General features: G+C 39.5%; 1 protein-coding gene across 2 annotated transcripts in view; it reads right to left on the bottom strand.

Annotated features, from left to right (window-relative positions):
* The window catches only part of CNTNAP5 (contactin associated protein like 5), an 898,651-nt gene that overhangs the window by 38,237 nt on the left and 832,476 nt on the right, over positions 1-27,938 (bottom strand). For both annotated transcript variants that reach the window (XM_029226145.1, XM_029226146.1), the window contains exons 20-21: positions 13,158-13,288; positions 5,514-5,601 (exon numbers count right to left, since the gene is read on the bottom strand). In XM_029226145.1, the coding sequence (XP_029081978.1) occupies positions 5,514-5,601; positions 13,158-13,288 (219 nt within the window). The remainder of the gene's footprint in view (positions 1-5,513; positions 5,602-13,157; positions 13,289-27,938) is intronic.

Raw genomic sequence — 27,938 nt, 5'->3', positions numbered from 1 at the left:
GCTGTTTAAAAATATCAGCCATAACTCTTCACCTACAAAATGTTTGAGAAATGATTTAACATGAAAACAATCAGGGTGTTTGGTCAACAAGACTCTGATGCTGCAGAAGACACAGTAGGCTTGACATTCAAAACTGAGGGATTTGGGAGAATCAAAAAACCCTGTTCTACAGACACAATCAGAACTCACTTCATCTGAAGAAGACAAAAGCATAGGCAAGCACTCACAACTAGCCCTACAATTTCTAGATCAGCTGGGTTCTTTTGCAGGTTGAGAAGTAATTTTTTCAATTTCTAATGGCTTGTTAGGGCCAAGTGAATTTTGAAACTACCTGGGCAAACAGCAATCACAGCAAAAGAATAATGTCTCTGCCAGGTGTGAGTTTCAGCCTATCAAATTGGCAAGTAGGCAGGAAATTAATAAATGCTGGCTGTATAAACGGATAATCCTGTAAGTATGCCCTGAGTGCAAATCTCATTTGAATGTCTATTTGGAATCTGTTAACTACAGTTTAAAAGCAGTACTACAATTCCTTTCCACCTAAACTTGAACATGTTTCCATATTTTAAAAAGTAACTGCTTCCTAAATCTACGGTATGATAAGAGTCTCCTCCCAGGAAGAAAAAAATAATAATTATAATAATTCCTTAATTCTTAGTTTTCTAAGATGTGTGTGTGTGTGTGTGTGTGTATATATATATATATATATATATATACAAAATGTGTGTATATATATATATATATATATATATATATATATATATATATATATATATGCCATCAAATTTAATGATATATTCTGGCAGAGTAAATTAAGAGAAACCAGGATCAGAAAAAGTTAATTAAAAAATATATATATAAATAAAAACACAGCTTCTTTTAGAAGTTTCAAGCTCTCTAAATTTCTAAATCTGTGTGAATGTCCAAGTTCTTTTACCAAGGTTGAGTGAGACAGAAACTTAGAAACACACTGGTAAGTCACACTATTTGAATTGAAGGAATGTGCTTCTGTGTTTTCTAAAGAATTCATTAATTTTCCAGAAACAGATGATCTTGTTCAAAAGGGTGACTTCCCTAAATATATACACTCTTTTTCTTTTTAATGTTATCTTCTCTTTAATCCATTCATGTAATAGACCAGAACCAAGAAATCTTTCTTAAAAGTCAAAGAACGTTAATAAACCAAGGAATAAACCTAACAACAGCCCATGACTTACCATAGGTAAACACCCATAATGCAATTTTAATGTCAATGATTTTATCTTCTATTTTCATGGACTAGTCTCTACATCATAGGAATTCCCAAGAAAGAGACTTTTATTCATCATGGTATGTGTGTAGGCACATACCATATAGAACCATTATTGGTACTAAATAACTACCTTCTAGAATGGTGAATTGGCTCTTCCTCTTACAGAAAGAAAATGAATAAATGTGTTCTGCTTTACAGTAGAATGCTGTTAATGGTATTGAAGAAAATTGGGACAACAGATTTACTACACTTATTTGCCTTTGGTCTATCCTATGAAAAGTGCTTGCAAATCCTTGTTTTAGAGTTGAAAATGTCCAATCTAGTACTAGACTTTTCTAAAGTTGTGGAGTAGGGTTGCATTTGTCATCAATACCATGTACCCACTCCTGCACCATCCCTTCCTATAACAAATAAGAGTTCTTTCCGATGCATGAGGCTTCTTTCCAAAGGGTCTGCGGGATAGATGTCCCTCCTTAATAGTGGACCTGATGTTTATATCATCTTCCCTCACCTCCAGATATAGATCTTTCATAGACCAGAAGCACTAAGGTTAATTGTGGATCCAAGTGCTCTTGTCTATTTATAGCAGTTTGGATGGGAAGGAAGGTGGGGAGGCAGGAGTCTCCCACACTTAGCCCAGTGAAGACATTTTATTGGATACTCTTCCTCAACCATAATCAAATTCTTTCCTATATTTTCCAAAACAAAATGACAAGCTGGCCCTCAGTAATTTAGTACCCTGCTTTAAATTTTCATCCTTTCAATCTTATGTATTATGGGTTTAGTTCAAAAGACAGAAATGCCACAGGAATATCATATACTGTGGCAAGATTAATAGAGAGAAATTTTTAAATAAGAGGATGTTTCTAGAGCTGCCATTACACAAACTAGGTGTCATGAAAACAGCCAGAGCTTGGTGGTCTTACAGCCCTAATGATCTCCCTTCCCAAAATTCTCCTGATTTGGTTGAAGTGAGGATTCAATGGCTCAAGATGTATTTAGGTATCAGGGGACATATAATAGACCAGATACTATAAAAAGTAATTCTGCTTCATTAAAATCAATCAACACATTTTTAATGTCCTGCTAAGCTTCAGGAAACAAAGAGGAATCCTAAGTTTGGGGGAGATTTTTGGGGGAAGAAAGATGAAACCAAGGCAGTGAGTCATCAACCAACATTAAGGTTGCATCAAGGAAAAGTACCTAAATCGTCTTGAAGAAGAATAGGAATCCTAGCCTTGAGCTATTGCTAGGTGAAGATGTTCAACCTATGACTCTTACATTCAAATCAGTGAAAAGGGGACAAGATAAATAAAATCACCTAACAGAAAAGGGCATAAGTATAAAACCTCTCTACCTGGGATGTGGCTCTGTAACAAAAATAATAATAAAATGACATATTATGATATCAAGAGTAATAACATTTCTTCTGAGACTTCAACCAGAGGTTTGGTCTCATTCAGGCCTTGAGCTTAAATTTATATACACTCTCTGTCTAGAAAAAATTCCAAAATGAGAAACTGAAATAATTTGAAATTGGTAGCACCTCCTGGCACCAGGCGGAAGCAAACACAAATCTTGCCTGGAGGAAGGTTTTCCAATTTCTGATCATCAATGTTCCTGAAAATTAACTTCAATCAAAAATGAGCTCACACACGTACTTATACACACACACAGCACAGGAGAAAAAGCTATCATAGGAAAGAGTTAGAAAACAGAAAATAATAGATTTAGATCCCTATGGACTTCCAATATTGGGAATATCGAGACAAGATGTTTAATAACTAATAATGGAATACTTAAAGACATAAAAAGATTTAAAAAGTGGGAACAAAAGATTATCTTAATTAAAAGGCATGTTTGAAAAAGGATAAAGTATACTTAAAAAAAAAATAATCAATGAAAAAATGATTCATTGAATAAGTTTAATGGGATAGTAGGCATAAATGAATTTTAAGATAAAACCCAATGAATATCCCAGAATGCGAGACAGTGATATAAAGAATAAAACTTATTTATAAGACGATGGTAAGACACATGAGGATAGAGTTAAAAAGTCTAAGGTTTATCTAGTGCAGGCCGAAAGTAATTAAGTAGAGAGAAGAAGAAAGAAGCGTTACTGAGATGCTGAGAATTTTTGAGAGCTAGTGGATAGATACATATGAATAATACATACGAACTAGATACATAGGAACTAATGAATAAATGCAGAAAACATAAACATATCAAATAAGACAATTAAAAAGAAATCCACAATCAGACACATGGTAATAAGACTGCCAAACACCAAATTAAAAGAAATGACCTTAAAAGTAGGTTTTGGGTGCTGGGAGTGGTGGTGGTCAGAGCACTTTCAAAGGCAGGGCAGGCTGACAGCCAGCTTTTCAATAGCCAGATCAGAAGAGTCCAGTGCTGTGCTGGTGAGGGTTTAACCTGGATGTCTAGCAGTGGGGAGAGCCCTGACTTGCAGAATTTCTGAGCTCCATGGAGTAAACACTCCCAGGATGGCTGATTTCAAACTACCCTTGTGACATCACAGAAAGAAGAATTGGGCAGAGATGTACGTAACAGGTCCTTATGAGCCATTGTGAGCTGGCTCCATCACACCCATGGATAAATCCTTCAATGTCGAGTTGTACGTCTAGTAAAATTATCTTCCAGGAATAAAGATGAAAGGTGAAACTCCTGTTTTCAGATAAAGGACCCCTTATACAGAACAAAATTCAAAAGAATTTACCTCGGAAACAAGGAAATCAAATCTGGTAGAAAGTAGAAGGTTCCAACATATTAGTGACTGAATTAATAAATCAAAAAAGTAGTGTCTACATGAAATAATAGTAGGAGAGGGGAATGGAATAAGAAAGAAATTTAAAATTCAATCTAGAAGTCAGTCACTGTTGATTGGCTCATTCAACTGCCATTTTAGCAACTAAAACTGACGTTTCCCAGACCTGACAGCAGATAGATTTCTGGATGCACATTACTTTCTGGAAATTAAGTACTGTTATGAATCTGGAAGGCTATAGTGTGACAGGAGTCCTTTTTCTGCCTTTTCAGCTTTTTCTACTGGCCAGCAAAGTCATGGTAACCTGAAGTATTCTCTGCCACCCTTTTTAAGAGACCTTCTCCGCCTCTTGGGAGTTGACACATGCCACTGCGGCCACAGTGGCATCTGGACTCTAGCCTCACCTTAGGGATGGCCTGGGAGTTAATAGCTCCCCACTCATGAGCTCAGGGCTCCCTGGGGAGTTACTCCGAAAGACTCTAACAAGAATGCACACTGTAAGTGCGGCCACAATTTTAAAAGCAACTTATTTCCTGAGTTAAATCCATTCCTGCTTAAAATGCCTTGGGTTACTAATGTTTTCTACACTGTATTGTGACTGAGAGGATAAGAAAGAACATGCTAGAATCACAGGAAAGTTGACAAGTAGAAAATGAGGAGGCAGAAACAAACCCAATCATACAAGTAACCCCCAAATGCACAGGGGCTTACATTTGCCAATTTATAAAATAGAAGATGGCCAAACTGGATAAAAATGCAGTATTTAGCTATAGCTCTTCACAAGATCATATATAAGGCTAAACAAAGAAAAGACTGAAAGGGAAATATAGAAAATTATATACCAGGCAAATACTAACTAAAGCAAAAATGAATTAGCTATATTAATAACAAACTAGATTAAGCACAGAGACATTAAAGTTAAAAAATATTACTTCAGTGTGAAAAAAAAGTTCAATTCACTGAGAAGATATAAAAATTTCAATCTTGCCTACACCTAATAAAAGTCATCATTAGACATAAAATGAAAATTCACAGAACTTCCTGTAGGAAAAAAGAACATCCATTATTATTGTAGGAGATTCCAATCCTCTTTTGAATTTTCAATAAATTAGAAAACAGATTAAGGACTTACAGAATTAAATAATTGGGTTGTTCAAATCCTTAAATTATTTAAGTGAAATTTACATAAATTTAACTAAAAGAACGCAGTAAACGCTTTAATTAATTTGAAATTAGGTAAAAATAATTATTTTGGTGAATCACTTTGTTCATTTACCTTACTCGGGATTCTACAAAGCAGATATACATGCCACTTTGTGGTCCTGCCACACGTACCTCTCAGCCTCCCATAGCAGGACTCTTGGTTCTACACCTTGGATATTATTGGCATCTTGGTGCTTCCCCTGGTGAAAATTATTTATTACTTTATTTATTTTAACAGAGCTTGCCGGAAAGGCATGGACTAGAAAAACAAACCTGTGACTTTGCCCAAAGTGAGGGACCTGATGGCCCTGAACTCAACCTCTGAGGAGAAGTTATAACTGAGTCGGAGGTGCTGATCCATCTGCAGGAAAAGAGAAAAAAAAGAGGCATCAGCAGAGGTCCGCATGTCCAGCACATGAAACACTCCCGTATGAAACAGCTTTGAAAACACACGCAGGGAAGAGCTCTCTCTGGGACTTTCTCTCTGGAGAGATGAGAAATGTCTCACTAATTCTCCCACAATGCACATAAAATACCCGTTTCTTTACTCTTGGTGAAATAAAGGCTTTCACACAAGTCTCCTCCCTGGGAAATTCTATACAGCTTTTGACAGGTATTTATCTCCCCACTGAGAGTTTCTCACCAAATTCTTTGCTGCAAACAAGCAAACAAATGAAGCCTTTCAAGAATGCTCACTGTGCAGGATTAACATTAAAAGGAAAGCAGGTATTCATTCCCAATCTCTCCCCCCTTCTCCCCATTTGGTCCTTAAAACCATTACCGTCTCCTTTGCTCCAATCATTCTAACCTGGCCTCATTCATGGGTGCCCTGGGGGATTTTCCTGAGTGAATATTTCAGTTTGACAAAAGGTTTGACCCTGGGGAGGGGAGGCTAGCTGAACAGTTGCCACCAACATGAACAGATGATAATCCCATCTTGCAGATGAGTGAAAGCCACAAGGGGGATTCTTTGGGACTTTATCTCTAGGGTCATTCTTTAGGGAACCCTCCTTTCCACACACATTGTTAATTCCAGTTCCATCTCTTTGTTCTCCTCCCTATTTCAAGGCATCGTTTCCCATCCATCCCCAGGTTTTTTCTGTCTAGTCAAACCCTACCAGTTTCTTCCCAGCTCTACTCTGAATATTCATATGATGTTATCCCTGGGAAGAATCCTTGTAACATATCACACTTAATCTGTAGGAAGAGGAGACTAAGACCCCGTCAGCTGCGTGCCCGTCCCCGGGCTCCCCTTGGGGAGCAGCTGATCAGGACGCATACCCAGTGTTCCCAGCTCCCACCACCAGGACCCTCCTTCTGCACCCACTGCTGCTCAGTGACCCTCTTCCAGGACTCTGGGTCCTGCGGTGGTTTCTGCTGTGAAGGAATTCAGTGGCTATGACTTGTGACATGTGATTATATGGTGTATTTCTTTTTCATTCATGAAATTATACTTTAATAATACTTGTTATTTATTGAAGACTTGGTATGTATGAGACACCATACTAAAGTATCCTTCAAAATGCATTCTTCCCTATAATACTGTGAAATAGACATTATTATCCCTGTATTTCAGATGGTGGAACTGATGTCACAGAGATCACAAACTTGGGCAAGGCCACACAGCATCACATAGCAGTGTCCCCTCAGTATGTGGCCGGCCAACCACACAATATGGAGTTTGCTTTACTTGTCCATATCCCTCTAGATGCTTGAGCAGCTTGTAGACAATCACTGTGTGCTCTTATTTCTGAATTTCTACAAAATTCATTCAACAAATGTTTGAGCATCTTCTATGTGCCAGATACTGTTCTAAGTGTTCCCAGAGTCCACCTCCTCTCAGAAGATTTCCTTGATGCCTTGGTTAGCTTAATTGATCCTGTTCTCTCTTTCATGGTGCCTTTTTATTTTTTTCTACCTCTAACCTTGCATTTAAGATGCTGTATTTTAATGATCTGCTCTCTCTGTCTCTCTCTCCCCCTCATTCTTCCCCACTAAACTATTGGCTCTTTGAGGACATCTTATTGATATACATTTTCTGTAGGTCCTACTACAGAAACTGGGAAAGTAACTCCAAAGATAGGTTTGTTGAGTGAATAAACAAACATCCTGTACTGATTCCCTTTCTATCTTTTGGGCTATGAAGACAGCATCCATCACAACACCAGGATGCCTCTGGCTTCCCTGGTGGCCTCCACACCTTTATACAACATAGGGTTTTTCATACCCATGGTCCTCACCTGCAATCTATTTAATGCCCAGATTCAGTCCTTGCTCTGAAGGAGTTTTCTCTCTGCCTTATCTCAGAGCTCGCACCTACACTCTGGAACTGTCTCTTCCAGCAAGGGGCAGGGTGCCTCTTCTCATGTTTTGTTGCCCAGGTTGGAGAGGAGGCTAAAGTGAGTGGAAATTTCCTGCTGAGTGGAGAGCAGTAGAAGGATTCTTAGAACTGAAGGTTGAGCTGAGATTCCTCTAGCTTCTGCCTCTCATCTCCTCCCCAGGCTCCAAAGGATCAATTTCCTATGCAAGTGATTCCCTCAACACTGTCACACTTGGAAGAGCTAATTTAATTGTTCTAGTATATGAGTCATTCTTGTCCTACTGTTCTGTTTTGTGGGAACTTACCTGGTCCTTTCTACGTTAACCAGATAACAAATAAGGGAGAGAAGGAGGTGAATGACACTTAATAAGTATTTATAAAGGTTTGGAGATGAAGGTAGGATGATTCAAAGAAGGCTTGAGATAGTTGGGGAATGGATTCCAGCCCTGACATGGAGTGAGGGCACTTGAGTGCACCTGAGGGCACCCTTAGTACTGACTCGGGTGCTGGGTTACCCATTTGAAAAGCTTAGCAAATGCACAGGGCAAAAGCAAAAAACGTGGGGGCTTGTACCACAAATATTTATTTCTAGGACCTCAATCTTTATGATAGGGGCTAGGCAATCACTGAAGTCTTCAACGAGAAATACATTATTATGTTATATTCCCTTATGTTTATTTTATGCTTTAGGGTTGCTTTTCTTTTTAACTGCTGTTGGTGAGGTGGTGAGGGAGTGAAGTACTACAGTCCTTTAAACTTTAGTGTGCCTAAAATTTGTAATCTGGCCTCGAGAAGCTTTGTTAATCTCAGAATCAAGGATGCCCAGTGGTCTTGTCAAGTCATTAAATGAGATGAGAAAAGGAGGGAAATTGAACAAATCTTTTTCTTTTTTTCTTTCTTTTTTTTTTTTTTTTTTGTGAGCCCTAGATGCCAAGCTTTGTGCTTGGTCCTTTAGTTATGCTCTTTCACAGAACCTTTACCAGAACTGACTGAGCTCAGCTGCATTTGCACTCCAGCCCATCCCCACAACACTCAAACTTTTTTTACAGATAAATAGACTGAACCTCAGAAAGGTGCATAACCCGTCTAAGATCCCAGAGCATAAGTGATGGAGCTGGGATTTACACCCAAGCCTGTCCCACACTAGGGATTCCTCTCTTGATCTCAGGGTCTTCACCTATCAAAGGAAGACATTAACTCCATGGATTGAAAATGCTGGACCTCCCCCTTCTTTACAGCTCGTAATTGTGCTGACATTTTGGTAACCAGGGTTAATCTGTTTAATGACATTAATATATTTTAAGTAGGGACCCTGTAGATTACCTCCACCACCAGGGCACAGGTCGGGGCACCTGAGCCTTAGAAACCACTGGCCAAATTACAATTCTCAAATCATCACCAGGATTTCTCACTCTTGCCTGCAGCCCTGGTCCCAAAGGACTCCTTCCTAGAGTCACACAGAGCAGAGAGGAGAAGGACTAGCAACTCAAGAATATACCTTGAGGGAGGGTCTGTTTGTAGCTACTGGAGGCCTCTGGCTGGCTGAGTATAGTGCTAACCATCTGCCCTCTCTTTATAACTGGTTCTGAGTAATGCCTGAGACTGAGATGGAGCAGTAGCTTACACTTTTCTGTTTTTACTAAATAGCTTGTTCCTTTTTTTTCTTCTATTTTTTTGTTTTTGTTGTTATTTTGGTTTTTGTTGTTGTTGCTTTTTAAATTTGGCTATGCAAGACACACGGGATCTTAGTGCCCCAACCAGGGACTGAAGCTGCGCCCTTGGCAGCAAAAGCACAGCATCCTAACCACTGGACCGCCAGGGAAGGCTTGTTCTAAGTAGGGAGGAAGGAGAAGAGATAGGGCAAGGGGGGGTGGGGGGTGGGAGTGTCACAGAGATGAGTATGTCATGTGACTGTGTCAATAAATTGATTTAAAGTTAAAAAACAAAGAAACTCTCCATCTCCATTTTTTTCTACTACTTCTGTGCTTTGGAAATGGTATGTCTTCCACAGATATGTGCTTATCATTGACTGATTGGAGGGAACCCTTGAGATGGAGAAGAGAAGGGAGTACCCCACTGTTCTCTCACTGCCCTATTTGTGCCTTTTGTTTGTGGAAAGAAGACAGGAAATAGAAAGAAAAAGAGAAGGGGTCATATATGCAAATGCCCACCAGCATGCAGCCTAGATGTCCCATCAAGGCCTCAGTCAAGACATGTTCAAAAAAGATGTCATCATTTCCACCTCCTTTGTCCTCTAATCTGGCTTCAACCCAAAGACTTTTAACTCTTATTTCAAGAGTCAATACTAGAGGTGAGTCCATTAAATTATAATCATTAAGGAATTGTGATTGTGTCCTATATTTGCCAATGACTCCTGAACTTCCCCCCAATCAAAAAAATGAATATTCAGTCTTGACTTATCCCATAATCCATATCCAGACAGTCACCTAAGGCTACTGACGTTCCTTCCAGACCTCTCTCAAGTCTTCCTCTCATTGGTTACCCCCTTGCACTAGTTTAGGCCCTTATCTTCTCTTCCTGCCTGGTCTCTGTCCTATATCTCATGGCTACCAAATGTGTATTTCCATGGAGCAATCACAGTGAGCCTCTGGAAACAAAAGGCTACCCATGCTAGTTTCCCTGCCTAAAATCCAGTGGTTTCCCTTCCCCTCTCCACAGGGCTAATTTAATCTTCTCCACATAAGCTTTGTGGAGTTAATTCACCTAGGTCAAAAATATTTATTAAGGACCTGCTATATGTGAGACACTGCTTGATAAATTGGAGGTTCCATGGTAATGAAAATAAACAAGAATCCCTGTCCTCATGAAGCTTACATTCTAGAGGAGAGAGATAGGACAAGAAACTAGATAAATAGATAAGTTGTATCGGATGTTAGATAGTGCTTAAGTGGTTTAGGATTGAAGTCAAGGAGCTGGATTGCTGTATTAAATAAGGCACCCAAAGATGACATCCTTGAGTCAAATTTTGAGTGAAGTCCTGAAGGAAGTACAAGTACAGGTAAGCAATGTAGATACATGAACAATCGTGTTCTAGGCAAAGCAAACTCAAGCATATTGAAGAGCTCTGGAAATAGCAAGCAGGCCAGAGTGGCCTGTGTGGAGTTACAGAGGGGACAGGAATAGATAAGATCAGAGAAGTCACAGCAGGAAGTGAGCAAGGGGTGTGCGGTCATGGAGGTGCTCTTAAGCCACTGCAAGATCTTTGGCTTTACTCTGCATAAGAAAGGAAACCATGGAAGGGGTCTGGACATAAGAGTGTCACGATCTGACTAATGTTTTAATAGGATCACTCGGGTTGCTGTGTTCAGAAGAGGCTGTAGGGGAAAAAAAAGAGGCGCAGGGGTATGTCAGTTAAAGGCAACTCATGTGATCCAGCAATCCCATTCCCAGGCAAATATCCAGAGAAAACTCTAATTAGAAAACATACATGAACCCCAATGTTCATAACAGTACTATCTGCAATAGCCAGGACAGGGAAGCAATCGAAGTGTCCATCGACAGATGAACAGGTAAAGAAGATACGATATATACATACAATGTAATATTACCCAGCCATAAAATAGAATGAAATAATGTCATTTGCAGTAACATGGATGGACCTAGAGATTATCAAACTAAGTGAAGTAAACCAGACAGAGAAAGACAGATGTCATATGATATCACTCATATGTGGAATCTAAAAAACAATACAGACGAACTTATTTATGAAACAGAAACAGACTCACAGACATAGAAAACAAACTTACGGTCACCAAAGGGGAAAGGGAGTGGGTGAGGGATAAATTGGGAGGTTGAGATTAATATAAACACACTACTATATATAAAATAGAGAAACAACAAGGTCCTGCTGTATAGCACAGGGAACTATACTCAATATCCTGTAATAATCCATAATGGAAAAGAATATATACAAAAGAAAAGGTCACTGCGTCAAATGCCAGTGAAAGACAAATGAGGAAAAGACCATTGGATTCGGCAAGAGCCAGCCACTGTTCTCTTGAGAAGTGTGATTTTGTGGCCGCTCTGTGACAAACCTTCATTGGGTAGGTTGAAGAAAAAGGAAGAGGAAATTTGGAGACCAAGCCTATAATCAACATTTCCAAGGAACCGGGCAATAAACTGAAAGAGAAAATGGGGCAGTACATGGAGTCAGATAAGAGAGTGAGTTTTCCTTCCCTCCCGAAACCGTAGGTTCTTGTTCATGTTTTTGGTTTTCTTTAATGCCTGTAATACTTGCATGCTTTATGCTTTGGGAAGCCATTAAGTAGAGCTGGAAAAATGCTGTAAAGAAAGGTGAGGAGGGTAATGCTGCAGTGATGCTGTCCACTAGGTATGAGATCTGGCCCACAAGTGATTGGTCAGGTCTTCGCTAGAGCCATTAGCTGTTTGTTTTCAGCAACCGGAGGGAAAGAGGTACACAGACACAGATGGAAGTAGGTGGAGAAATGTGCTGAGAGTGTGTGGATGTTCTCTTCTGAATGCTACATTCTTTCACAGAAAGAAGGAAATGAAGTCATCTACCAAGAGTGGAGATTGAATTGCAATTGTCGGCAGTCTAAGGAGAGAGAGGGAAAGTTTAAAATTTGCCATCTAGGAGATCAGGAGGATGGATGAATTAACAAAGACTAAGGGGTGATTTCTGGGCAGATTTAAGAGTTCACCTGAGGTCATGATTCTAAAGGAGGATGGTCTGGACTCTGCCCATTTTCTATTGCGATCCACTATTGCCTGATGCTCCTCTTTGTACCAAGACCCCGGGAATTCTGTGGAGTGCCTGACACACACTCTGCTCTTTCAGACAGCTTTGCAGGGGCTCACTGGGACCCTCTGCCTCTTTCTTCCCCACCCAGCCAATTTGAAATCAACGTCAAGACTCAATTTACTCCTAACTTCCTCCAGAATATAAGTACCATTGATCTTTGGACAACATGTGTTTGAACTGTGCAGGTCCATTTATACGAGGAATTTTTTCAATAGTAAATATTATACAACAGTACTACAGGACCCTCCATTGGTTGAATCCACAGATGGGGAACTGTGGATACAGAGGAACTGAAGACAGTGAGGGCCACCTATAAGTTATACTCAAGTTTTTGACTGGGTGGGGTGTTGGTGCCCCTAACCTCCCCTCCTCGTTGTTCAGGGTTACCCGTACCTGATGCCCAGATGAGGTGGGTGCCCTCATCCATGCTCCTGTATCACCTGTGCACACTCCTCCCACAGCCTTTACCCATCCCTTGTGATTTCCTCATTATGCTACAGTTCAAGGGTTATCAAAACTGAACAGGCATCAGCATCACCTGCTCCCCCTCCCCACAGAAAAGTTTCTGATTAAGTAGATCTGACGTGGAGCCCAAGAATTAGTATTTCTTACAAGGTCCCAAGTGATACTGATGCTGATGAGGGGGATGCCCCCTGAGGACCACTATTCTAATTCTCCAAAGGCTAGGGCTGAGTGTGGTTTTTACCTGTCCCCAGAACTTGGCCGCACAGTTGGCTTGGGGTCGAAGCTCAGAAAAATTGTATTGAGCACCAAATGCACATTTGGCTGAATGAGAAGAAGGGAAGTAAGGTACCTGAATGGTGAACACTCTGCCCTCTCGGTTAATCTTCAGGTGGTGCAGTCTTCTGTTGGCAAAGTTCTCTGTATCGATGGTGAATACATGGGTTTCTTCCTTGCTTAGCTGGTAGCGAACTTGTAAGCTTCCTTAAAAGACAAACATTAGACATTAGAATTAAAGATAGGAGCCATAAATGCAAAAATATGATCAGGTTGTCTTTTAATTGATTGTGGCTGTTTTCTAGGGACCTATGTCTCAATCTTTTCATTATTCACATTCTTAAAAGGTATTATATATCTTGTGACTATAGCATCTAGGTCCATATTAAAAACCCTGAGCATAGCTGAAATACTTTTGTGTGTGCGTGTGTGTGCGTGTATGTGTGTGTATGTGTGTGTGTGTTATCAGAAACCAAAATACCAGTTTGGAAAATAAAACAACCACAAGTCTATTTTGTAACTGGATTGTGAAAACTTTAATAAGATAAAATCTTTTCCCACGCTCTCTTCAATTCCTACCATTTCCTAGAACTCCCTTTTTTCCTAATTGCCTTCCTGGAATTTCAGAATATGTAATGTGAAATAAGATTGTAAAGTAATCTAGGCAGAATAGGAGAGAATAATTTGGGGTAATGAGGCAGTTACCCAACAGAGTCAGCCAATAGCAGAAGCTCCCTACCGCTAATCCTGGTTTCCTTCATTCCTCCTTTCTTTTTGGTTCTGATCACCATCCATCAATTTCCATTGGGGGTGTATTTTCTCACTTAAAAACTAATCAATAAAAATAAAATAAAATAACATAAAAACAAAAAAAACTAATCATAGGTCCCTAGCAGTAGCATATTTGGTGCAGAGAGGAGCTCAGACATGAGGTAAGAGGTCTGCCAGGGGAAGGGAAAGGGCCCATCTTTCCCTGCCTTCCCACCTGCCAGGGGAAGGGAAAGGGCCTGCCAGGGGAAGGGATGGTGGCTGGCATGCTCTTTCTGGCTCCTTCTAAGAACTTGGGTTTTTAATATATAATTCAACCCAATAAAATAAATCAGCATATGATAATTATGTGTCAGGCATGGTGACAAGGACCACATTCCTTGAAGTTATTTGGGACTCTCTTACCATCTCACTGTGTGGGTCATTCATGCACACATTCTGTATGTACCTATCCATTTTAGAAATCACTTCCATTTTATACATCTTTACCAACACCTGCCTAGCAACCATCCATCTTAGATGCCAGTAATCTCAACCAGGACCCTGTCAAGGTATTTATTCTATATCTTCCCCAGCATTCCAGTTTAGGTCTAAAACACCTCAACCATTTCTTCTAGAGCTCTACAGATATTGATCTCACCTTCTTAGGATGTTTGATGCAATCAGTGACTCCCTAAGTACCCTAAGAAGAGCTCCTGAAATCTCTTGCTAACTCATTGTCACACAGCTCCTAGGAGGAGAAAGTCAACCCATGGCTTTTCAACATAAGTTTGACACAATTAAGGGCTGACTCCAGTCTTATAGGAGGCACTGGGGTGAGAAGGTGACAGTCAGGGCCAGAGGTTCATTGATCACCTTCCCCTCAGCTTTGTATTCAGCTGCTTGATCAGTGAGCAAAGAGGCACGTCTCTCCTTCTAGTGTATATTCTGGTGTCATGAGGTTACTGTCAGCTTCTTGGATGGCATTACCCGGGACCCCAAAAAGTTCATTGCCCTAAAGCCCTCTTCTATCTCCTTTTTATGATTCATCTGTCTGCTTCCATTTCCTCCCTAGAGTCTCCCACCACTACCTTTGCATCCAAAAGTGTTTAACATAATGATGAACTTTGCAAGTTTATATATTGTCCAATAGACAGGGAACTGACATAGGGAAGATGCTCTGAATCTAATAAACAACAACAACAACAAAAGGATGGTCTTAGACAGGTGTTCACTACAATTTATTCAGGGAACTATAATGTATCCCCTCCTGTGTGTTCTCCATTTCTTCTTCTTGTTTGTTTGTTAGTATATGTTGACATTGATACATTATAAAGGGCATGCATTTGCGGGTGTGTGAATATAGGCTGAAATAAGATGTTCACGGTGTGGAAATTAAAAATTGATTTGAGCCCCAGTTAAGACTTTTCCAAATATGCTTCTGGAATAATCATACGTATAATGGAATAAGCTTTGGTCACCGGCAACTATGCTGTAAAAGTTTTAATGGCTCTTATTAATATTGGAGCACTCTAGCTGTATCTAGCCTCACTTTTTTAGGTCTCCAGGCAAAATCCATATCAGCATTTTTAGAACTATGCAACAGGAATTATCAATGTCATTTAAAAAAATGTCGAAGAGAAATCTGATTCCAAAAAAAAATTGTATTTAAACACAATGATAAGGAATCTACTTTAAATCAAAGAGGATGTAGTCATATTCTGTTAAACTTCCTTGCTACTCTCTGGACAAAGTTACCACCCCTTGGCTTCTATTATGCTTGAGTTCCTGCTTATGACTCCTCTTTTATCTAGAACAGTTTTTTGTTCCTTCCTCCGTTTGATTGATGAAGGAACAGAGGGGCAGGAAGGAATAACTTTTCATCATTCATAGTAAGTGATGGACTCAGAAATGAAATCTAGTTAGCTCTAAAGAGCATGGTTTTCCCATGGAACACAGGGTCCCATGTGTTCATCTCAGCCAAGAACGGTCTTCCACTTCGACTTTTCCCTTTAAGCTTATTCCTACTCAAACTCCAAAAGTAAGCACCAGGTTACCTCTTCCAGGAAGCCTTACCTGGCTTCTCCAAGGTGCCCTCTTCTGCTCCTATAGATCCTGTGCTCACTTCTAGACTAACATGTATTGGGTTGTGCTGTCTATTTACTTGCTTATTGCCCCTTCCTTCTTTCCTTCCCTCCATCCCTCCTTCCTTCCTTCCTTGCCTCCCTCCCTCCCTCCCTCCTTCCTTCCTTCCATCCTTCCCTCTCTTCTTCCTTCCTTCCTTCCTTCTTTCCTTTCATTCTTTTCAAAACAACATAAATTTATTGTGCCAAATTCTGGAGGCTAGAAGTCTGAACTGTTATCTCAAAGGCTCTAGGCTAGGATTCTTCCTTGCTTCCTCTGAGCTTCTGGTGTATGCCTGCGTTCCTAGGCTTGTAAATGCATCACTCCAAGTGCTTCTTTTTGCTTCACATGGCTTCTCCCTGTGTCTCTCTGATAGAACTATATTCAAAGCTGCTCTAATACTCTACAAATGATAACTATATTCCTTTTAGCAAACCTTTTTACTATCTATATTCTTCTTGACAATCACCTACTCATAAGAAGATGAAAATTATGGACTAGAAATTCAGAATTGGAAATTTCAACCATATATCTAGTTCAGCGTCTCAATTTGGGCCTTAGGAGAAAGATTCTCACACCTCAGTTTTTTCAAGAGCTTCACTTTGTTGTGTTTTACATGTTCCCACTTTGCCAGTTTTCCTACACTAGTCTGTCTTCCATACTGTCATTAGTGTGAGTATTCTAACATAGACTTACTTGGCCATGTGATTCTACTGCTTAAAAAATTCCAAGCCTCCTTAATTTTACATGAAACATTCCAACTGCTTAGCCTGACATGCAAAGTCCTTTTCTTACCTTCCAACTTTATCACATATATATTTTTCATAACTGAATCACATGTGAACTATCCCAAATAACACCCCCCAAATAATGCTCCTCCTTGCCTTTGTGCACTTTTTCTTCCTCTGGGACCACCCCTGCCTCCTTATCTCTATGACAACCACTTCTCCTTCATTAAGACCCACCTGATGTGACCTAGGTCTCCACTTGCTCCCAAAACTGAAAGTATCTTTCCTTCCTATATTCACTGTGCTCACTTTTAGTAACAACCTCAGTGTATCATGCTTTGCTTGTCTTTCTCCTTGAACTTAAGCTTCTCTAGGAGGAATAGATTCTTATTCATCTTTGTGTCTATAGAGAATAACACAGGGTCTGCTATCTCAAGTCGCCAAAAGTCATTTGTTGAATAAAATGGCCACTCTGGAGAATGTTATTACCACTTCATCAACATTGTAAACTAGCAATTATTCAATGTCTACTGTGTGTCAGATACTAAATTAACAAATAGTTATAATGTTATAATTCTATCTTTAAGGAGTTCATAATCTGAAGCAGGCAAAAGCAAGGTCATACTTGTCTGCTTATATGCCTATCATGTATTAGATTATTTATTTATTTTAACATCTTTATTGGAGTATAATTGCTTTACTATGGTGTGTTAGTTTCTGCTGTATGACAAAGTTAATCAGCTATACATATACATTAGGTTTTTAATCTGGTACTAAAGATAATTTTTATCAGATTCTCAGATTAGAAAGTAGAATTTCAGTGGAGTAAAATGCTCTAAAAGTAAAACATAATAATAAAAATAATAGTAATGATATTCATAATGAAATGGGATTCAAACCCAGGAATATAGAACTTTAAAGTGTATGTTCCTCCCACTAGATCATGTTGCCTCTGAAGACATGTCTGGTCAAATAGATGGATGAGTTGATGAATAGAGAAGTGGATGGTTGGGCAAAGGGAAAGGTGAGTGATTTGATAGACAATATAGATACATGTTTTGTGAATTCAAAAGAGTGAAGACAATGAGCACTTATAGGGTTGAGGTAATGAGAAACAGTGTTTCAGAGAAAGAAGTTTACTGTAGAAGGTAGAACTGAATTAGGCAAAAAAAAAAGTACTATGCTTATGTAGCTGTAGAGATATAAGCAGAGCCATGTGTCTGAATTTTACCATGCTTGAAGTGTAGACCCATAGGCCAGTAGGGCTGATGAGAATCTTGGCACATATTCACCCAACCAACCTCTTCATTTTGAAAGATGGAAAAACTAAAACCCTAGAACTTGGAAGAGAGTGGTAATAAAGTGAGAAGCCATATGGAGAAGGCTTGTATTAGAAGGACAAAGAATTTGGACTTATTCTTGTAAAGAGGGACCCCATAAAGGGCTCTAAACACATTGTGACTGGGTTGATTTATACAAAGTTATATATATATATATATATATATATTTTTTTTTTGGACACACAGGCTCAGGCTCAGCGGCCATGGCTCACGGGCCCAGCCGCTCCGCGGCATGTGGGATCTTCCCGGACTGGGGCACGAACCCGTGTCCCCTGCATCGGCAGGCTGACTCTCAACCACTGCGCCACCAGGGAAGTCCTACAAAGTGATATTTAAAGAAAATTAGCCTGGGTACCCAGTGTTCATGTCAGATCTAAAAGGGAAGACAAATATACCAGCTCCCACAAACATCAATGGAAAAACCCATGAGGTGTTGGAGTACCACTATGGAACAAGAGTCCATTCTTATATTTCTGTTAATAGAGCATGTCAGTTTCTTGCTTTATCATTTGACTTTGAAAGAAGGAGCTCTTTTACATGTTGATTCCCATCCAGTCCTCATCAGTTAACATCAACTACAGACTTATGCAGCTTCCTATGCATCCTTTAGTGTCTGCTAATCAGATCATCCTTACCAGCTAGCTCCTCTTCTATCTTCACTGTCTGATCCATCCTCTGGTTGCTTAGGCCAAAACTCTAGGAGTCATTCTTACTTTGTTCATTTCCTCTACCAGATATACATACTACACATCCAAGTCATCAGCAGCTCTCTTGTCTCTACAAAGTAAATCCTGCATCTCTACACCTCTTTCCAGCTCAGCCACCACACCGTCATCCATCCATCACCATCTCTCACCTGGACCATTGTAACACATCTGAACTGACTTCCCAGATTCTAGCTAGTCTTAACTCTCTTTTCCCTCACACCCCTCCATTCTATACACAGAAGTCAAAATAAGCTTTTTTAAGGGTAAATCTGATGTCGTTAATTAAAATGTTTTAATGACACCCCAATGCACTTCGAATAAAATCCTAATTCTTTCTCTAAGGTCCTACATGACCTTATTTCATTCTACACTTGCCCTCATTCACTAAACTCCAGCTACTGTTGACCTGCTTTGTGTTCCCCTAACATGCCGAGTCCACGCCTGCCTTAGAGTCTTTACAGCTGCTTTCCTCTCCACGTGGAATGTTCCTCTTACAGATATTTGCCAGAAATCCCCTCCTTATTCATGGGCCAAATGTGACCCATGCAGTGATGCCTCATGTGTCCATGTGCCCCTACCTCAATACCTCCTCCTAAAAATGTTTTCCAGACTGTCAGTCATGATTGATTAGTACATCATGGAATCAGTATCAGAATTCAGTATCTGTTATTACTAACTGCAGCCTCTCTGTAATTCCAATTATAAGCATTTCACTCTCTGACTGCAATCTTCTCCCTTTTGGGTTCCCTTCATCTAATCCCTGGATTCCCACAATCCTTTATCTTTTTTTTTTTTTTAATTGAACTATCGTTGGTTTACAATGTTGTGTTAGTTTCAAGTGTACAGCAAAGTGATATATATATATATATATATATATTCTTTTTCAGATTTTTTCCCTTATAGATTATTACAAGATATTAAGTATAATTCCCTGTGCTATAAGTAGGTCCTTGTTGTTTATCTATTTTATATAAAGTAGTGTATATTAATCCCAAACTCCTAATTTATCCCTCCTCCCCTTCCCCTTTGGTAACCATAAAGTTGTTTTCTCTGTGAGTCTATATTTGTTTCATAGATTTCATTTATATAAGTTTTTTAGTTCCACATATAAGTGACATCATATGATATTTGTCTTTCTCCATCTGACTTACTTCACTTAGTATGATAATCTCTAGGTCCATCCACGTTGCTGCAAATGGCATTATTTCATTCTTTTTATGGCTAATAGTCCACTGTATATATGTATCATATATTCTTTATCCATTAAGTTGTCAATGGACATTTAGGTTGCTTCCATGTCTTGGCTATTGGAAACAGTGTTGCAATGAACATTGGGGTGCATTATCTTTTCGAATTATACTTTTCTCTGGATATATGCTCAGGGGTGGAATTGCTTGATTATGTGGTAACAAAAAAAATGGGCAGAAGATCTAAATAGACATTTCTCCAAATAAGAATACAGACAGCCAACAGGAACATGGAAAAATGTTCAACAATGCTAATTAGAGGAATGCATATCAAAAGTACAATGAGGTATCACATCACAACGGTCAGAATGGCCATCATTAAAAAGTCTACAAATAGCAAATGCTGGAGATGGTATGGAGAGAAGGGAGCCATCTTACACAGTTGGTGGGAATGTAAATTGGTGCAGCCACTATGGAGAAAAGTATGGAGGTTCCTTAATAAAACTAAAAATAGAGCTACCATATATCCCACAATCCTTAGTATAAGGATTAATCTCACCAAATACTCCGTGTTCCTCAACCCCTTCATGTTCTCTCTTCTCTCTTTACCCAACTCAAATTGCTGGTGCATCACCATGACCCTCTTCTTGTATAAACTCTCAATTCCCTTGGCCTACTCATACTTTATTGAATGAAGGTATTTGCTTGGCAAAACCACAGCTGCTAAAATCCAACCTTTACTGTACCTCTGCAAGGTTTAGCTGGCACAAAGAAATATACACCCTGCAAATTGCTTATAAGCCACTTTAAATTATTCATGATCAACTTCAAGTGGGGCTTTCTTGTGTCCTCTCAACCTCATTGTATTTCCTAAGTCCATTCACTGACTTAGATAAGTACTTAATGGCTTTTCTTCTTTCCTCAGATCTCCAACTTATCTTCTCCTTCCCCCATCTCAGCTAATGACCTTGACTCCTGCTTCCCTAAGAAAACTGAAGCAATCAGAGCAAAACTCCCAGAAACTTCTGCCACCATATTTACTATCAGATCAATTTCTGAGCCTGTATGGTTTGCCTTTCTTTCTATTGACTTATATGAACTGTTCATATAATTATCTAATGTCATCATAGGCACTACTTATTCTTCTCACATGTTTGAAGACATCACTCAAGCAATACTCCCTTTCTTTACAATTTTTCTTCCTCTCTATGTCTTCATTCCCATTAGCATTTTTTTTCCAGTTTCAATGGAATAAAAGGAAACTTCTTCAACTTTCTTAATGTTATCCATGGCCGTATTTCTCTGCTCTCTTCTGCCCTATGATGCAACTCCGGAGGCATCATGTTATACTTCCTGAATCCTATTGCTCTTTTCCATTTGCTTTTAAACTCTTTCCAGTAAGATTTTACCCCAGGGTCTCCATCAAAACTTCTATTGCCAAATCATCAATGACTTTCATGTTGCTAAATCCAATTTTCCATTCATGAACTCAAATTTATTCTCACCAGCCTTGTACCCAATCACTCTCTTCTCTTTTATAAAACCTTTCAATTGCTTTTGAGAACATTACTCTCTACTAATTGTCTTCCCACTTCACTGGCCCCTCCTTTTCCCTCACCTCTGAGTCCACTATTTCTCCTTGTCCTCTTAATGTTGTAGTCCCAGGGCTCATCCTGTGGACTTCTCTATCAACACTCACTGCCTTGACAATCTCATTCAGTGTTATGGCTCCACATACCATCTTTGTGGTTTCTTAGGGCTACTGTAGCACATTGCTCTGGATGCTAGAAGTTTGAAATCAAAGTCTCAGCAGGTCCATATTTCTACCAAATGCTCTAGGGGAAAATCTTTCCTTGTCTCCTCCTAGTTTCTGGTAGCTCTTGGCAATCCTTGGTGCTCCTTGGCTTGCAGCTGCATCATTCCAATCTCTGCCTCTACTGTCATGTTACATGGCCTTCATCCCTCTGTGTGTCTCTATGTGTCCCTGAGTCTCTGTATCCTTATCTCCCTCTTCTTATAAGGACACCAGTGATTGGATTCAGGGTACACTCTAATCCAGCACGACTTCATCTTAACTAATTATATCTGTTAAGACTCTATTTCCAAATAAGTTCACATTCTGAGGTTCTGGGTAGGCATCAGTTTTGGGGGGATGCAGCTGAACCCGGTATACTATCTAAATGCAGACCAATATCCAAATTTATATCTCCAGCCTGGTCTTCTGCCCTCAACTCCAGACTCCTGTATTTAATTATCTCTCTTCTTGGTTGGCTAATAGGCACCTCAAACTTAATATGCCCAAGACTGAACTCATGACCTCTTCCAAATCCATTCTTTCTATGACTCTTCCCAACTTAAGCACCAACAATCCTATACATACAGGTGCTCAGCCAAACAATCTTGGATTCTTCTCTGGTGTCTTTTTCTCATACCTTATTTCCAATAGAGCATGACATAGTTTGGTCCCCCACCCTTCAAAATATATCCTGAGTCTCACCACTTCTTTGACTCCCACCAATTCCACTATTACCAATCAACTCAACCAGTCAACCAACATTTCTAACCCAGACTGTTTCAATAGCCTCCTAACTACTTTTCTCTATTTTAACCCCTTGTAGTATATTCTCCCCAGAGCATCTCAAGCAATCTTGTTAATGCATAAAGAAGACCAACCACTCCTCTGCTCAAAGTTCTCCAGTGGGTCTCCATCTTTCCCAGTGTAGGAAGCAACATCTTTGGTTTTCTTTATTGAAATATAGTTAATTTACAATGTTGCATTAATTTCAGGTATACAGCAAAGTGATTCATATACATATATATATATATGTATATAAATTTAATTCTTTTTAAGATTCTCTTCCACTATATATTACAAGGTATTGAACATTGAATGTAGTTCCCTGTGCTACACAGTAGGTCTTTGTTGTTTATCAATTTTATATAGAGTAGTGTATGTATGCTAATCCCTATCTCACAATTTATCCCTCCCTGACCTTTACTTCTTTTTAGTAACCATAAGTTTGTTTTCTATGTCTGTGAGTCTATTTCTGTTTTAATAAGAAAAAGAGTAAATAAGTTCATTTGTATCTTTTTTTGTACATATAAGTGATATTATATGGTGTTTGTATTTCTCTGTCTGGCTTACTTTATTTAGTATGATAATCTCTAGGTCCATCCATGTTGCTGCAAATGACATTGTTTCATTCTTTTTTGTGGCTGAGTAATATTCTATTGTATATATGTACCACATCTTCTTTATCCATTCATCTGTCAATGGACACTTAGGTTGCTTCCATGCCTTGGCTATTGTAAACAGTGCTGCTATGAACATTGGGGTGCATGCATCTTTTCAAAATTAGAATTTTTGTCTTTTCCAGATATACGCCCAGGTAGAAGGCAGTATCTTTGTTGCGATTATAAGGTCCTAAGGTCTTCATTACCTCTCTCTCCTCACTATCTACTACATTCCCCCTCATCTCTTGGTCCCAGCCACAATGCTTTCCTTACCGGTTCCCAGAGAACAAGCACATCTCTGTTTCAGACTTTGCATTTCCTGTTCTCTGTCTGGAATGATCTTCTCTGGTACTCACAAGGCTCCTCCACCTCATCCCTGACTCCTTCATGTCTTTGCTCAAATATCACTAGTTTCAAGAGTTCTTCTCTGATGACCATGTTAAAAACTGCAAGATCCCCACCTCACTCATACTATCTCTGATTCCTTTACCCTCCCCTTTTTTTTTTTCCAAATAGAGCTTATCATCTTGTAACATTTTGCTTCTTGTTACATTTATGACTTACTGCCTATCTCCCTCCATTAGAATGTATAAGGGCAGAGATTTAATAAAATAGAAGAATCTAGAACAGAAAACATAAGTATGAGCCACCATATGTAGGGAAAATATTGTTTCAGACCTACAAACCCATGCTGAGTCACTATGTAAAAACATTTCTTACTGTATATTTTGGCCAGACATTGTCAGAAAGGCCTGGCCTTTCAAATAGCTATCTCTATAGTATTTATCACCAATCTACTCATTTATTAATTTGCACATTTTTCAATTTGTTCAGTGATTTTCATCCCCCATTTAAATTGAAAGCTCCATGGTAACAGAACTTTACCTGTATTTCTCCCTGGGAGATTCTCAGTGTCAAGAAAAATGCTTAGCATATAATTGGGTGGAAGGGATTCAATAAATATTTATTGAATTTTTTAATAGAATGAATGAATGAATAGGTATTTTCAGTGATATATGAAATATATTCCCTTTATCTCATCCATGCTTAAACATATATAATGCAAGAAATTATTTAAGGGTTGATAACAATAATTTTAATAATTATCATTTTTATAGCTATAAATGTTAGCTATTGTTACTGTTATAATCAGTATTATTAAAATATCATTTATTGCCCATTTTGTTCTAAGAATTGTCTTAAATGCTTTTCTCATACTTCATCTTTAGACCTCAAAAACATGTCATACACATTATTATTTTATGCTAATTGTACATATGAGGACAATTTAGTTTGTCTAACTTGGGTGGACATTTAAATCTCAGCCATTTCACGCAGACCTTTCCTATAATCTGATTGTGATCTGCATTTCCCATAACCTCAAAGCATGGAAGGGTAGCATCTGCATCTCTTCCTTACACCCATCATATGAAGATAAAGCATCTAATAAAACCCATTTAGATGAAGGCATATGTCTGTATGCTAATCCCGCTTAGTTAGACTTCACAGAGAAAATATAAAAAAAACAATTTGTGGCCATTCTGAAGCCAAACTCAGTTGTCCAGAGCTTGTTCTCATATCACCACATGCACAACTGGATGCTAAATTTCATGAGATGTCTCCAAAAAAACCCAAAAAACAAAACAAAACAAAAACTCCATATTTTTAAGCTTCTTCGAAAAAAAGGAAGTTTACACTTAAAAGAATTGCACACTCCATGGAAGATAAAGTCCATTATCATGGCAAAGTTAAACATTATGGTTATTCTCCCGAGTTTCTATCTTTGGCAAGGTGAGGACAGATTTAAAAAATAGCAGTTCATTTCAAAGATGCTGTTCTGGATGACTACTCAAATACATTTTCTAAGGCTGTCATTCCAGGCAGTAGAGTGGGTGATGATTTGACCCACAGCATAAATGCTTCCCTACAAGGAGCGGAGCCATACTGCTTTCAATAATCAGGTCTGAAAGTTACACTCAGCTTCTAACACCTTGTGCATCACTTAACAGAAGTGGTGAGGAAGCAACGCTCACAAAAAAAGGTTGAGCATAGCATAATGTTACTGTTATGGTTCTGGTTGTTGTTGTTTTTAAGTTTTAAAGAAATGAAAGGTACAGCATGGTCAGAGGCTACCCACACTCCTGAGCCTTTGTGTTTTCCTAATGTCTGTCAGTCCTGTGCAGGCTGCCAAGTGTGAGGATTGCCAAGCAGTTAGTGCTGGCTTCAGGCACTTCCATAAATTAAAATATAAATGTTGGTCAATTAGAGATGATTTCTTAAGCATTTTATAAAATCATTAACAAAGAGTGTAACTAGCTCATGAATAACTTCAGGCACTTTTCACAACGCAAATTCATCAAGACATAACCATAGAACCCTGTTTAATGGCACAGAAACAAACAGGTGGAGGTTTTTCTTGAGAGGAAGGGTTCCTCCAAGTCCGACTGGTAGAGTCCCACCTGTTCCTAAGTGAGGGTCCTGTCTGGGATGTTGTCCCTTTCTGATCCCTTATTCTGAGTCCAACATTAGCCTTAGAAATGGAAATGTTGATTTGCATCTGAAAGATACACTCAGAGAAGAGGTTGGAAGTGAGGTTTATCCTATCCAGTGCCTATCCAGTGCCAAGCCTTGCACAAGTTCTTATGTATTTATTCACCACATTTCACTGTATGAAGGAGTAGCGTGGTATTTAGGGATGTCCCAGGAGGCACGTTCATGGAGTCTGTTTCTGGGCCCTCCCCAAGACTTGCTCCAAGATTCCTCCCCCCATCCCTAAGAGGAACCAACCATTTCTCTGGGTCAGAGTTCATGTCATGGCAATTTATAATAGTTATTATTTTCTGCTATAAATGTATCCAAACAAACAAAAAGAAGCTCAAAGAAGTTGAAAATCTACCTGAAGTCTCCAGGCCTAAACTACGTCCTCTAATCAACACCCTGGTTTCAGGGTAGATAGGAAGCTGTCGGGGAAGGGTCTTTGCTTACTGATCTAAAATAAAACAGAGAAAAGAGACCATAGCAGCAGCCCAGAATACTTTTTATTTTTCTCCTCAATCCTTCTTTCCTTCCTGAACATGTGGTACAGTAGGATTCAAATAATGATAAAGAATAATATCTTCCCTCACCCCAGACAGCATACTAACACACACACTCTCTCTCCCAGTCATGCACTCGGACACATACAGCATGCCCTTGCCTAACTATCCAGTTTAATCTCTCAAAAATGATTTAAACATTCCACATGCACTGAAGAGAAATGACAAGCAACCTTGTTCTCTACTGAGATGGAGAATGTCATGTAGTATGCCTACAGGAAAAACAAGGGCAAATGCTATGGTCCTGGTGGGTCAGCAGAGGCCATGTGATTAATACTCCATATTTTACAGATGAGAAAAAGCTGGGCTCAGAAACCATGAGTGATGCAATGGAAATGAGCTGTGATGTGATGAGGTCATCCACCAGTCAGTCAGTCCCTGTGGGCTTATGGAGCATCTACTATGTGCCTTTCTTTTGCTGGTGCTCCCAGTGAGGGTGGAAAGTAAACCCACATCTACCAACAAAACCAATGTCATGACCCAAAGGAAATGACCCGGACTCTGTGGGAGCATATAACAGGTAGAAAGGGGCCCAGCTTATTGAAGGAGATCCTCCCACCCCAATATTCTCTAATGCCTGAGTCAGTGCATGGCCTTCACACTGACCATCCTTTCTCTAGCATTCTCCTATGTATCAACAAATGTCCCTTCCTTCACTATGTCTGTGACAGTGCTACCTCACTGTGACCAAACCTCCCTGCCTATCAACATGATACAGTCCAATGCTTTGTGTGTATTCTCCAATTTGACCTCACCCTTTCTACTGGCCATATCTCCACAAATCCTCTCCCAGTGTCCTATACTCTAGCCAAAAGAGGTTCATATCACAGTAAGCTTTATTATATTTCTTCCACTATTTCTCATATGTAATGAGTGCTACCTGAATACCTGCCAAATGAAAGAATGAATGCCCTTCTGAAAACCTGTGGATAGAAGGTAAACTAATGTGACCTTTTCACAATGTCAAATGCATTTGTTCACTTATGGATAAGCTGAAATAGAGACAAGTATGCATTTTTTGAAGGAAGAGTACAATGTAACTGCATTTGAGTTTCCCCACCATCTAGCAAAGATCTCTGGAGCATCCCAGCAACACCTCATCATGGGCAATACATTTTAGTTATGGGGAAGGGGGTCAGAACAAGAAGATTGCTGACAGGAAGTTCAGTCCCTCGTGTAAAACTGGTCTGGGTTGTTTGCTAGAGGGCCTTGTACACTGTGCTACTGAGTTTGGGTTCATAGTTCAGGGGTCAAGGAGTCAGTGTAGGTAAAACTGAGCAGGACCCTGTGAGACTCCCAGGTACAAATCCTTTCTGTGTCCTCCAAGATTTTCCCTGAATTCCAAAGGGAAGATTCAATTGTTTGCTCATCAGGGAAGGAGGGGATGCAGAGACAAGGGAGGAGCAGCCAAGAAACAATAGTGCAGCCTTGGGGCAGGGTCCTGGTCCCTCCTCAAGAAATATACATAACAATATATCTCTGAGTTCTTCTGGAGGAACTAAGCGCCCCCCGCCCCCAAGTGGAGGATGCTAACTTCAGGCAGAGCACAAGATTCCTGGAGCACCACCCTGTTACCTCACTATCAACCAATCAGAAGAAAGTCTCACACCCTGCAGCCCTCACCCCAAATTTTGCCTATTAAAAACCTCTTCCCTCAAACTGTTGGGGAGTTTGGATTTTTGAGCACAAGCAACC

This window comes from Monodon monoceros, unplaced genomic scaffold (genome assembly GCF_005190385.1).
Source record: "Monodon monoceros isolate NGI ecotype Baffin Bay Population unplaced genomic scaffold, NGI_Narwhal_1 Super_Scaffold_16, whole genome shotgun sequence".
In the NCBI taxonomy this organism is placed as follows: Eukaryota; Metazoa; Chordata; class Mammalia; order Artiodactyla; family Monodontidae; genus Monodon; species Monodon monoceros.
This window is presented reverse-complemented; position numbering and strand designations above follow the sequence as displayed.